At 44.8% G+C, this 14,131-nt stretch overlaps 1 protein-coding gene across 1 annotated transcript in view; it reads left to right on the top strand.

Moving 5' to 3' along the window:
- Positions 1 to 14,131, top strand: part of LOC124775412 (agrin-like) — a 187,581-nt gene that overhangs the window by 40,380 nt on the left and 133,070 nt on the right. Inside the window, exon 5 of the mRNA XM_047250245.1 lies at positions 13,777 to 13,977. Coding sequence (XP_047106201.1) covers positions 13,777 to 13,977 — 201 coding nt within the window. The remainder of the gene's footprint in view (positions 1 to 13,776; positions 13,978 to 14,131) is intronic.

The raw sequence follows: 14,131 nt of genomic DNA, 5'->3' as shown, positions 1-14,131 counted from the left end.
CCTTTTTACCTGCTTCATTTACTGCATTTTTATATTTTCTCCTTTCATCAATTAAATTCAAAAAATGGTTCAAATGGGCCTGATCCCTATGGGACTTAACTTCTGAGGTCATCAGTTCCCTAGAACTTAGAACTACTTAAACCTAACTAACCTAAGGACATCGCACACATCCATGCCCGAGGCAGGATTCGAACCTGCGACCGTAGCGGTCGCGCGGCTCCAGACTGTAGCGCCTAGGACCGCTCGGCCACCCCGCAATTAAATCCAGTATCTCTTCTATTACCCAAGGATTTCTACTAGCCCTCGTCTTTCCACCTACTTGATCCTCTGCTGCTTTCACTATTTCATCTCTCAAAGCTACCCATTCTTCTTCTGTAACATTTCTTTGCTCCGTTCTTGTCAAGCGTTCCTTAATGCTCTCTCCGAAACTCTCTAAAACCTCTGGTTCTTTCAGTTTATCCAGGTCCCATCTCCTTAAATTTCCACTTTTTCTATTTATTTTACATAAAATCTATAGTTGCCAAAAGCGAAAGGTGGAAAGAAATTATTATCTACTTTTTTGACAGACGTGGGATTCACTTCTATACGGTAGTTTACGAGTTGGCTCAGAGTAGCCTTGAAAATTTGGAAGTTTGTGCTGGAAATACAAAGTATCTATGATTTCTAAATCCAGCGAGCACAAGAATATTTTAGGTCGGCAAATGTCTGTACTGCTAAAAAATACGTGTCTTGGTACACATAGTCAAAACAAATGTCAAAGTACATGCCTCCAAAATATTTTATGTTATTTAACTGCGAATCACAAGCAAAAATAAACAAGGTGAAGACTTGTCATATGATCACTAGACCCATTATATCAACCGAATGGATCCTGCCTCCGCAAAAAGTCCACTGCGCTGTAAAGGAAATTGACTTTTGAACACCGAATCTGAATGCGAACCCGCAGTATAAATTCCTCAAAAAATGTTAAGGCCCATTTATTTATGTGTTAACGTGTATGTGCTTTTAGATTCAAGGAGAGTATAAAAGAAAGTCTGTCGTGAAATAGAAACAGTACTGTAACCAAAATAAACGCAGTCTGTTCTAAACCGCAAACCTGTGATATCAAAATCGGTTGCTGGATAGCGTCAATACCTTGTACTGTAAGATGTTTGTATCCTCTTTCACATGCTGTCCACAAAATCCTTATGACGTTATTGCTATCTTCGGTGACGGACGGCGTGAGAGAATCCATTACGTGAGGAACGTTCCTCTAATGATTCACTGTAAGCTCCACCCGCTCCCAAATATGTTCGAGTTTATGACAGCCGATGCCGCAGGCCATTCTGTTCTGTTGATTCCTACCCCCTACAGCAAGGTATTCACGATTTGAGAACGGTGTTTTCGTGCATCGTCTTGAAAGACGAAACAATAGCCAAAATGTTGGCAATAGGATTGAACAATAAGTCAGAGGATACCGATTCTATACTTCTTAGCTTTAAAACAGCCCCAGTAGAGATGAGAGGCGTGGCATTGTTGGCTGGGAAATCTCAATGGTGGAGTTCAGCAGCCTCTCGGAAAGCGAGTTCTTCCTTCACACTCAATGGCCGCTGTCCTCCTAGATATGTTACGGTTGTGTTGTATGTAGATTTGTGGAATGCAAGTGGGTGTGATGGAAGCGTTATGTTTGTGCTATGTGATGATAAGGGAGAGAGTGAAACGCAGTGCCGGCGCATAGCCTGTTCCTCTCGAATAGCACCGGGCGGTCCGCCAAGCTTAAAGTCTCGATCAAATGGACTAATCATCATCAATATTGTCAAATGCCCCCTCTCAGTGAGACACTGCGGAAAGGTTTTGGAAGCTAATCCAGGACATTGGTGCAACGACTAGTGATGAGGAGTCTTGCGCCAGTACCTATCCTCTCCTTGCCGGCCAAATACTGGCAATTTAAATTTCTTTCATCACCAGGGTTCGAACCTCCTTACCGCGGAGTCGAACGCCACCTCAGCTACAGATGGGAGTGCACCTTCCACAGAACCCGAGAGACTATGAATGCATAAGACGTGTCCCTCACGCTACTGTGTTATTGTTTTGATTCTATGAGGTACTGTATTTTATTCTGAAGGTGCATGTCGCCTTTTTGGTGGAGTAGACAGACAAACAGGTGCATCTGATCTGGCACCATTTCACCCCACGTAAGTAAATATGTAAATTCCTCCGCCCCTAACCAGAACGGTGGCCTGTTACCAAGCTGGATGGGTAGTCACTTGCTGTCTTCGACATACTGGGGTTATGTCATCATAATGTATCGAAGTGCACAGCACTTCATCACTCCAGGCAATCTGTTTTCATGCGGCGAGAGCATAACTGAATTGTCCCTACGCTCAAGATAATCAGTATGCCCTCTAGCGTGCGATGATCAGAGTTACATGTACGGAGCAGTATTGTACCGAATAGAGAGAAGGTACAGCTCCTCACTGGCTGTTGTGCAGCACTGAGCTGCAGGGTGCACTGCGCCCATCTACACGTTGTTGTAATCGTCACAGTCAACGCCTACCCCAGTGGTCGACATGTTGATACCCTTGACAGCGGACTCTGGTTGCAGCATTTTCGAGCGAATCGAGGTAATCATCCCTGACACAGTAGCGGTGGGAAAGCCTAGTGCTCGTACAATACCAGAGATGAAGTTCCGCAAGCGCCGATTTTGTGGTTGACAATCAGCTGACGCCCGGTAAAGAGACCAAGGATAGCGCAGTCACGTGACACACGGAGCTATTCCATTCCCTGGGGCGACAGGAACTCCCTCTTCTCAATCTAAAGCTAATTTTATCGCTTTAGTGGGTATACTGACGGTGCAGCAAATGGACAATCACCATTCATTTTGCTGCCGCTGTTCAGTTCCCGCGCGACAGAAGATGTTAAAGAATCATCTCAAAACATATTAAATTTCACGGAGTAGCCAAATTTGGATGGGAGTTTTTGCTGGAGATGTAAACCGAGCAAAGTCAATCTTTTTTTATCTATTTCAGTGATTTGGAAAACTCGTTTCCACTAGCAACACACATTTGCTTTGAAAAATAAAAAATAAAAAGATCCAGTGAAATTGTCAAAAAATTGTCTAGTTCAAACTCTAGACTAGCCTGCCTTCGGTGGAATGGGTTTCTCATACTGCTGAATTGCAAAATGGCACTCCTATATCTTCAATACAATACCGATTCCTGCATATTTCACGGATCAAATCAATAAAATTTTGAAAACAAGAGTTAAATGCCTCCTCTATCCATTTATTAAGTGAAAATGATTACTTGTGATGAACACAGTTTTATTCACAGTCTTGCACAATACTGCGCTGAGACATTATTCTCTAGTGAGTCTGACAGATCAGAAAAACTAAAGGCAGTATCACCAGCGTGATTAGACGTGAACTGGAAAGTATGAGCAAAACATGACCGTGTTCTGACGCGTACGTCTACTCAATTATTGGAAGAGCAGCTTGTAGCATTCAACGCTCATTATTCACCTCCACTCACTGTTCGACTGACGCGAAAACAATAGCTACCATACGGATATATGAACAATAACTCACTACCCTACACTGTGCAAGAATTTTATCGATCGAAAATACAATATTCCGAAAACTTGTAACAATATCCAGAGAAACAGTCAAGACGCACATTATTGTAACTTCATACCCTTTTTAAGCACTGATGAAAGCTAGCATTAATTTCGCTAAACAAAATGCGTACAAATTTGATATACACCTCGAATTTTGAAATACGAACCTTAATACAACATCTAATACATCCTGTAAGTCTCCAGCGGCCTTATTGTCTACGAGACATTAAACTTTGACCTTCGTCCTTACTTCGAATACAACCAATTTTTGAAAGAAAAGTACCTCTAATGAGATAATAACATATTCCGTATAATGTGAAACGTCGCGAGGTTTTCTTCCGAGCACGTAATTATCTGGTGTAGCTGAGAATGCAGGTTCCTGGTCTGCACTCCCTGGAGGACCTCGCGTCCTAATCCTACATTGTTTCAAAAGACGGGAAGAAAGAGAACTAATTACTGTCAGTACTTCTCTGGTCTGAGAAAAAAAGAGGAAATGTGTGCCGTCTGGAGTGGTTTCCCGCCTTTCGGGAAGCCACTGAACCTACTCCTTTGTTGCTCTCGTCTCTCATTTGCTGTTTCTATTTTATGCGCCTCCCCCCCGCCCCCCCCCCCCCCCCCCTCCGCGCCGACCGTTTTCCTGTTCCGCGTACACGATCCATTTTAGCAGACACGGCAGACTTCGTCTCAGGGTAGGTCTCACAGATTACCGCTTAATGCACTCTGACAGCTGCGGAGCTCCTAACACTAACGTGGAAAACTTAGGAGGAAGAAGAAACGTTATTTCCTCAGCTCTACCGTCAGAAATTACGTTAACTCAGAGAGTTAAACGGTAATTTTTGGGTGTGGCTATTCACGAAGCAATAATGTCAATAACAACCGTTCCTGTAAGAGACACAGGAGACGTAGCAGGCAATTTAGTAACTATTTTCTAGGCCACTTCCATTTTACTACAACTGCTGCAACGTAAGTCACTCAGGCAAAGACCGGAAATAACAGGACCTGCTGAAAAGTAATGCCTCCGAATTTTTTATTCTGTTTTCAATATCGGTTAAGGTATTACAAGCCATATACAGTCATGCTTATAAATTAAGGATAATGCTGATACATGGTGAAACGACGCTCTGATGGGCGGTTTGCTGGTTTAAATCACCTCGGTGCATTTGACTTGCAGTCGTCGCACTGTGGCGCTGGCAGCAGTCCACATACGCAGGGGTGTGTTGATACATGTCAGAGTACGCTGCAGCAAGTAAGTGTGCAGACGTTTTCAGACGTGATAATGGTGACTGTGCGATGAAAATGGCTCAAAGAACACATACTGGTGACGTTATGAGGGGTACAATACTAGGGCGACTGGAGGCTGGTCAAACCAGCAGGACGTAGCACGGACCCTCCATGTGTCACAAAGTGTGATCTCAAGATTATGGCAACGATTCCACCAGACAGAAAACGTGTCCAGGCGCTACAGTACGGGACGTCCACAGTGTACAACACCACAAGAAGACCGATATCTCACCATCAGTGCCCGCAGACGGCCACGGAGTACTGCACGTAACTTTGCTCGGGACCTTACCGCAGCCACTGGAACATTTGTCTCCAGACACACAGTCCACAGACGACTGAACAGATATGGTTTATTCGCCCGGAGACCCGCAAGGTGCATTCCACTGACCCCTGGTCACAGGAGACGCCGTAAAGCCTGGTGTCAAGAACACAGTACATGGTCACTGGAACAGTGATCCCAGGTTACGTTCACGGACAAGTTCAGGTATAGTCCGAACAGTGATTCTCGCCGAGTTTTCATCTGGTGTGAACCAGGAACCAGATACCAACCCATTAATGTCCTTGAAAGGGACCTGTATGGAGATCGTGGTTTGGTGATGGCTGGGGTTATGATTGGTGCAAGTACACCCCTGCATGTCTTTGACAGAGGAACTGTAACAGGTCAGGTGTATCGGGACGTCATTTTGCACCAGTATGTCCGCCTTTTCAGAGGTGGAGTGGGTCCCACCTTCCGCCTGATATATGATAACCCACGGCCCCACCGATCTGCCATCGTGGAGGTGTACCTTGAAACTGAAGATACCAGGCGAATGGAGTGGCCTGCCTGTTCTTCAGACCTAAACCCCAACGACCACGTCTGGGATGCTCTCTGTCGAGGTATCACTGCACGTTTTCAAACCCCTAGGATACTTCAGGAGCTCCGATAGACACTGGTGCAAGAACGGGAGGCTGTGCCCCAGAACCTGCTCGACCACCTGATCCAGAGTATGCCAACCCGTTGTGCGGCCTGTGTACGTGTGCATGGTGATCATATCCCATTTTGATGTCGGGGTACATGCGCAGGAAACAGTGGCGTTTTGTAGCACATGTATTTCGGGACGGTTTTCTCAACTTATCACCAATTCCGTGGACTTACAGATCTGTGTCGTGTGTGTTCCCTATGTGCCTATGCTATTAGTGCCAGTTTTGTGTAGTGCCACTTTGTGTGGCACCACACTCTGCAATTATCCTTAATTTATGAGCATGAGTGTATGTTACTCGGTCGACTTTCTCACTTCGCTGACCGAAGCTGCAACCCTTTGCCGCTAGAGGGCTCCGAATTGTAGGGTGTAACAGGGCTGCGTCTAGAGTCACCATGCCAGCGCATGAGAAACAGCGTCCTGTAATGGAGCTTCTAACCGCATAATACGTGCCTCCAAATGAAATCCACGGAAGAATTAAAGCAGTGAACGGTTATGACTGTATCGACATAAGTGATGTGAGACGTTGAGTTGTTCGCCTTCCTAATGAAGGAAACGGTGATGCTAATCTCAACGTGTGTAAGAGGGTGGTCGGAGTGGACGGCCACGTACGGCACTCGATGAGGCTCATCAGAATCAGGTTGTGACCTCATCTGAGAAAATCGTCGGATAACACAGACACATCTTTCAGGTAAATGTGGCATATCACGAGACCGGGTACAGGTCATCCTTGCCGAACTGCGGCCCCGAATATTGTGTGCACGGTGGGTGTCTCGAATGCCGACTCTTGACATGAAGCAGAAAAAATTGGACATCTGTGAACCATTTCTTTTGCGTTCTGAGGGAGAGGCTGATAGAATATGAAAGGTTGGTTCAGCATTTTGAGCCCGAAAACAATGTAGCATCAATGGAAATCCGCCACAAAGGATCTCAGGTGCCAAAAAAGTTCAAGACCATGCCATCAGCACACAAAGTCATCCTCATAGCGTACTGCGATACTCAAGGTGTGGTACATTTTGAATGCACGACTAAAGGTATCATCACTAACTCTGCATGGTACTGCGAGAAAATTGAAAGCACCAAATGAGAGTTAGTCCAAACGTGGAGCATCCTCTTATTCAGCAAGACAATACCAGACCACACACGAGCGCTGCTACGTCTGCAATAATCCAACGCCTTGGGTTCGTTGCCATCGGTCGTCCTCCATATAGTCCCGACTGCACCATCCGATTTTCATCTAAAATAATGTAAATGTCGTGTGACTAGGGCCTCCCGTCGGGTAGACCGTTCGCCGGGTGCAAGTCTTTCGATCTGATGCCACTTCGGCGGCTTACGCTTCGGTGAAGATGAAATGATGATGATTAGGACAACACAACACCCAGTCCCTGAGCGGAGGAAATCTCCGACCCAGCCAGGCATCAAACCCGGGCCCTTAGGATTGAAACTGATTTTCATCTGTTTCCATAAGTTAAAGAACACCTTCGAGCACTTTGATGGTGATGAAGCGATGCTAGCAAAGGTGTGGATGTGGTTCCGTCAGCTAAGTCAGACATTCTGCAATGATGGTATCAACAGACTGCTCTCTCGTTGGGAGGTTGGTTGACTATGGGCGACTACGTTGAGAAATAAATATGTATACATGAAGAATAGAGATGCAGAATGTTAATAAAGTTTGTTTTATTTAAAAAGTTTTAGGGGTTTTCGCATGAAAACTTCTTAGACATTATTTTTCAGCGCGGCCTAGTATGTGGCAGCTTTGAATTGATGGCGCTTTACATAAGACGCGCTACAGGAACTGAGAAGGCGAGCCGAAAACATGTTTCATCAAGCGACGTACCCCTTTGCATGAGTAAATTCGAATCCCGATCCTAACTGCTAACCTTCTGTTCCATTTTCAAACACTTAAAGCAGGATTAAATAATAGATGTTACTGATTTCTACGGAATAAGGAGGCACGCTTCGTTTCGCCCTGTAAAGTATGTACCATAAGTAAATGTAGTTGACCTGTATTTTCTTTGTTACCGCACAGGCACTTACAGAACGACTAAATATCAGCAGAGTAAAGATTGGTAAGCACTATGGGACTTAACATCTGAGGTCATCAGTCCCGTATACTTGGAACTACTTAAACCTAACTAACCTAAGGACATCACACACATCCATCATCGACGCCCGAGGCAGGATTCGAATTTGCGACCCGTAGCAGCAGCGCTGTTCCGGACTGAAGCGCCTAGAACCGCTCGGCCACAGCGGCCAGCAATAAAGATCGGAGTGAGAACTTGTTAACACTAGTGAAGTTTGGAAGGTATGGAGAGGATCTAGCGTCAAATTAAAGCTTTGGATTTTCCTGCTTACTTAGCGCGAGTGGTGCCCTGAAGACGATAGATATCGTATAAAAGACAAAAGAAAAAAATCTGTCAGTGTACCTCATTTGGTATGGGATACAGAATTGACGAAGTGAAGTGCAATATGACATTAATTTCTTATTTCCTTTTTGACGAGCAACTATACATTTGCTCACAGCAACACACAGTGTTGAGCCAAAATGTTAAGACCGCTGTCCACCTCTAGATAGAATACGAACTGGAGGCCTTGTGTGCACGTGACGTGGTAAGGAAAATATATAAGTGAAACAAAGATGAATGAGGAATCACTGTAGCGAAAATATGTGCAGTGAATAGGGCAGTTCAGTGGCGTGAATGACTGCCAAAGAGCAGACTTTGATGGCCCGGCGCCTGGGAACGAGCATCTTGGAAACGGCTAATAGGTTGTTCTTGCCCTACTTTCGTAAGCATCTACAGAAAGTGGTTGAAGCACGGTGAAACTACAAATAGGTGAGAAAGTGTCGGACGTCCACGCCTCATCAAAGAAAGTGCAGGTCGAAGGCTTGCGCACTCTGCAGAGCAGACTGGCACGTCTAACGTGTTCCCATTATGACCCCTAACAGTACCTATTACGGCTGCAGTAGCCACGGGATCACTGACATTTAAACGCGAATCAATTCAAACGTGCGTCTGATAGAATTAATGATGTTTTTTATTACACCAGGCCGGTGGTCGTGTCCGTATATGCCGTCAACCATGGATATATGTTGGTGGGAACGGTATTGTACTCTGAGGGATATTCATCTGGGCTTCCGCGGAACATATGGTAGCAATCGACAGAACTATGACAGCCGAAAAGTACATGAACGTAACTGCAGTCGACCTGCATCCCTTCTTGCTTGATATCTTGCCTGACAGAGATGATATTTTCCAGTAGGATAACTGTCCGTATCAGAATGCCAGAGTCGTGCTACAGCGGTCTGACAGCATGATAGTGGATTCAATATGATGTCTTGGACACCAAATTCCCCTGATCTGGACACGACTGAGCGCATATGTGAAGCTATCGGGCGGCAACTTCACACTCATAAACTCTCGGCCCATAATATACGGGAACTGGGTGACCTGTGCAGAGACATCTTGCGCCATATAGCTCCGGAAGCCTATCAAGGAATTTGCCAACCAGAATCGCTGCTATTTTGCCTTCCAAAGTTGGACTAACATGCTGTCAATCAGGTGCTCATAATGTGTTGGTGATCAAAGTCCATCAGAGGGGCACCATCTGCTGCCACACACCTTCCACAGTGTAGTCGATCAGGCACCATGTCATCTCCAAATACCTCAAATTTCTCTTCAGAAACTCAGGGTGATTCATCTACTGTTGCATTTAATGAAGAATGTAGTTCTATTCCCCACGTTACTCTAGCACACTAAGTTCATCACAGCCAACTTAGCACCATATACATCAGCAACTCCAAGAAACTCATTCGTTTCAATCTGTAATTTTACAGCACTTCGTAAAATATTTTTGTACCCAAATCACGTTTTATTTAAACAAATTTGTTAAAGCCTTCCTACGGTGACTGTAAGTTACACATTATATAGAAATAATTACTGAATAATAGACACATATCATTAACATCGATTTATAGTAGGATTGTCGAACATATACTATGTTCCAACGTTATACGATACCTCAAAGATGTCACATTTTCGTATTAATTGATGGGAAGTTATCTATTCAAGCCAAAGTATTATATTTTGTCCTCCAAGGCAGCGTTACAGGTCGTCTGCTCTTTCTGATCTATACAAACGATTTCCTTCTGACATTGTTTGCAGGTGATGTGATTTACCTTCTAATAAAGTCATAAGCAAGTCTAAATAAATTACAAAATGATTCAGACATTATATCTGCACGATGAAAAAAATGGCAATTGACTTCAAACAATAAAAAGTGTCACATCCTCTACGTTGATTACCAACAAAAAATTTTACATTTCAGTAAAAGACAAATCATACAAATTTATAAGTTGTAGAATTAACTAAATACCTAAGGATTACAGTAACGAAGAACTTAAATTGTATACAAAATTTTGTGATGTAGGCAAACCAAAGATTGTTTTATTGGCAGAATACTACTAAATTTACCAAAGATACTGTTGACTCTATGCTTGTCCATACTTTTCTGGAGTACTGCTGCGCGGCAAAGGATCCTTCTGCTAATCACGCACTTCAAGGTCCTTTTGCGGAGGACGCTGAGAGAAAAACTTCTAATTGGCTCGTAGCACATTGGTTGGTGGGACAAGCTCCGCATCCTTCTCCTAGGGCAGCTATCTTACAGTTTATGAAAGAAATGAACATGTAACTGGCCATTACACCACAGAACTGATGCGAAAGTTGATGACGAGCATCTAGAACAGTGTTTCTCAACCTTGGGGACAATTAGTCGCTGAGAGGCGAAATGAAATTTTCTGAGGGGTAAAATGTAATCTATTCGATTCTGTTTCACACACGAAACTAAATAATTTTCAGAATATCATTACTATTATCACAATTTTGTAAGACTCTAATACTATTTACATAAGTTATCAATAATTACTTTTTCTCAATTAGCAGCATTAATGCGGTGGGAATTACAGATTCCTCACATAGTCCACCCACTACACACGTATGTTGTGCTTTGTCCAGTACATCGCTGATGATAAAAGTGAGTTACATAACAAATGCTAGATATCTCTGGAAAATGTCTTCTTCAGCTTGTAAATAGTAACTGCAGTAGTCCAGAAATTGCTTCATTAGTCTCTCCAAAATAGGTAAATGAATTAATTGACAGCACGACGCAGCAGTAATTACATAAGGGCTAGTATAGCGCTGTACACAGTATTATTATTATTATTATTATCATTGAGTGGTTCGAGGCAAAGCATTAACAGTCTGAAGTGGTCCAGTTTCTGCCAGTTCAGAAGTAAGGATTGACAAATAGTAAGTATAGTGCTCACATCCGAACATGGTTGATTTCAGATGGGGTTGCAGTGTGCAGGTCAATCAATTACCACAATGGAGAGGAGTAATGGCAGTGGATGCATGTTTTGTAACCAGTGTCTGCACTCACTGTAGATAGTTTGCTTTCTTATCTGAGAAGGAGTTGCGGGTAGCACTTGCGATGCACCACGAATTCATTCGTCATTCATTCTAACAATACACACACACTAAATATCATTCGTCTTTTACATCTATCATCATTTTAAAAATAAAAGTGTTCGAAGAAAAGTCTTTCATTTTACTGTCTATTTAGGTTAAGTTCGTAAACTGTTTGTGTACCGCTGGGTTATGATATAACGTGCATGGCAAAATGGCGCTATCCAAATCAAGCGCCGAGGCAACTGTGGTGCTCCGAGGGACGTAAGTAACAAGAGCGAACGGCGGCTGCAGACATATATAAGGACGAAGACACGGCCGGCCGCTGTGGCCGAGTAGTTCTAGGCACTTCAGTCCAAAGCCGCGCGCCTGCTACGGTCGCAGGTTCGAATCCTGCCTGAGGCATGGATGTATGTGATGTGCTTAGGTTAGTAACGTTTAAGTACACTACTTGCCATTAAAATTGCTACACTACGAAGATCACGTGCTAAAGGCTCGAAATTTAACCGACAGGGGCAAGATGCTGTAATATGCAAATAATTAGCTTTTCAGAGCATTCACACAAGGTTGGCGCCCGTTGCAACACCTACAACGTGCTGACATGAGGAAAGTTTCCAACCGATTTCTCATACACGAACAGCAGTTGACCGGCGTTGCCTGGTGAAAAGTTGTTGTGATGCCTCGTGTAAGGAGGAGAAATGCGTACCATCACGTTTCCGACTTTGATAAAGGTCGGATTGTAGCCTATCGCGATTGCGGTTTATCGTATCACGACATTTCTACTCGCGTTGGTCGAGATCCAATGACTGCTAACAGAATATGGAATCGGTAGGTTCACGAAGACAATATGGAACGCCGTTCTGGATCCCAACGGCCTCGTATCACTAGCAGTCGAGATGACAGGCATCACATCCGCGTGGCTGTAACGGATCGTGCAGCCACGTCTCGATCCCTTAGTGAAAAGATGGAGACGTTTGCAAGACAATAACCATCTCCACGAACAGTTCGAGACATTTACAGCAGCATGGACTATCAACTCGGAGCCCATGGCTGCGGTTACCCTTGGCACTGCATCACAGACAGGAGCCTGCGATAGTGTACTCAAGGACTAACCTCGGTGCACGAATGGCAAAACGTCATTTTTTCGGATGAATCCAGGTTCTGTTTACAGCATCACGATGGTCGCATCCGTGTTTGGCAACATCGTGGTGAACCACATTGGAAGCGAGTATTCGTCATCGCCATACTGGCGTATCAACCGGCGTGATGGTATGGGGTTCCACTGGTTACACGTCTCGGTCACTTCTTGTTCGAATTGCCGGCACTTTGAACAGTGGACGTTACATTTCAGATGTGTTACGACCCGTGGCTCTACCCTTCATTCAGTTTCTCCGAAACCGTACATTTCAGCAGGATAATGCACGACCGCATGTTCCAGGTCCCGTATGGGCATTTCTGGATACAGAAAATGTTCGACTGCTGCCCTGGCCAGCACATTCTCCAGATCTCTCACCAATTGAAAACGTCTGGTCAATGGTGGCCGAGCAACTGGCTCGTCACAATACGCCAGTCACTACTCTTGATGAACTGTGGTATCGTGTTGAAGCTGTATGGGCAGCTGTACCTGTACACGCAATCCAAGCTCTGTTTGACTCAATGCCCAGGCGTATGAAGGCCGTTATTACGGCCAGAGATGGTTGTTCTGGGTACTGATTTCTCAGCTTTTATGCACCGAAATTGCGTGAAAATGTAACCACATGTCAGTTCTAGTATAATATATGTGTCCAATGAATATCCGTTTATCATCTGCATTTCTTCTTGGTGTAGCAATTTTAATGGCCAGTAGTGTATTTCCCGTATTAACTGTTTTGTTCGCTGTGGTAGAAATTTTTTCATTTTGTTACTTTAACAAATTCTATCTGTTGTTTAAGCGTACGTGATCTAGAGCCTGTTGTAAGACAAGGAGCTTTTGATTCAGCTCAAAAAAATGGTTCAAATGGCTCTGAGCACTATGGGACTTAACGTGTGAGGTCATCAGTCCCCTAGAACTTAGAACTACTTAAATCTAACTAACCTAAGGACATCACACACATCCATGTCCGAGGCAGGAGACTGTAGCGCTTAGAACCGCTCGGCCACCCCGGCCGGCAGAGATGCATTAAACCAGTCTTTAGACTGAAGACTATAATAACAACAACAGTGGTAGAATGGAGAACGCAACACTTCACTATAAACTAGGAGCACAGTCACTGTTAACCTTTAGACGACGATTCAATTCCCCCTCCGGCGATCCTGATTCAGGTTCTCCATGATTTCCCTAAATCGCCCCAGGCTCGTGCCTGGATGGTTCCTTTGAAAAGGTCATGGCCTATTTCCCTCCCTGCCCTTTGTCAAACCAAGCTCGTGCTCTATATCTGATGACCGCGCTGTCGACGGGACCTCAGACTCTAATCTTGCTTATTGTTCTGTCCACGTTTCAGATGAATGCGAGGGCGACTTGTGCTCCGCGCAGTGTGAGCAGGCGTGCCCCCTGCCCGGCCCAGAGGACGCGGTGTGCTGGTCCGGACGTACCTACCCCAGCTCCTGCCACGCGCGCCGCGACGCCTGCCTTGCGGGCGTCGACGTCAGCGCCGTTACCGCCGGCGCCTGTCCTGACACCAGCAGCAGTGCAGGCCTCCAAGGTGGGTCAGCACTGCGGAAGCGCGCTCGACCAGTGAGAAGATGTAGGAGGGGGAAAGGTGGTTGTAGTACAGGTAGAGAAGGGTTACACGCTGCAGTGAAGATAATGCTACGGATGGCAGAGGGTTAGTCATTTGTTTCAGGTAGTGACAAGAC

This window comes from Schistocerca piceifrons, chromosome 2 (genome assembly GCF_021461385.2).
Source record: "Schistocerca piceifrons isolate TAMUIC-IGC-003096 chromosome 2, iqSchPice1.1, whole genome shotgun sequence".
NCBI lineage: Eukaryota > Metazoa > Arthropoda > Insecta > Orthoptera > Acrididae > Schistocerca > Schistocerca piceifrons.
Note: the sequence above shows the minus strand (reverse complement) of the source record. Positions and strands in the feature narration are given on the sequence as shown.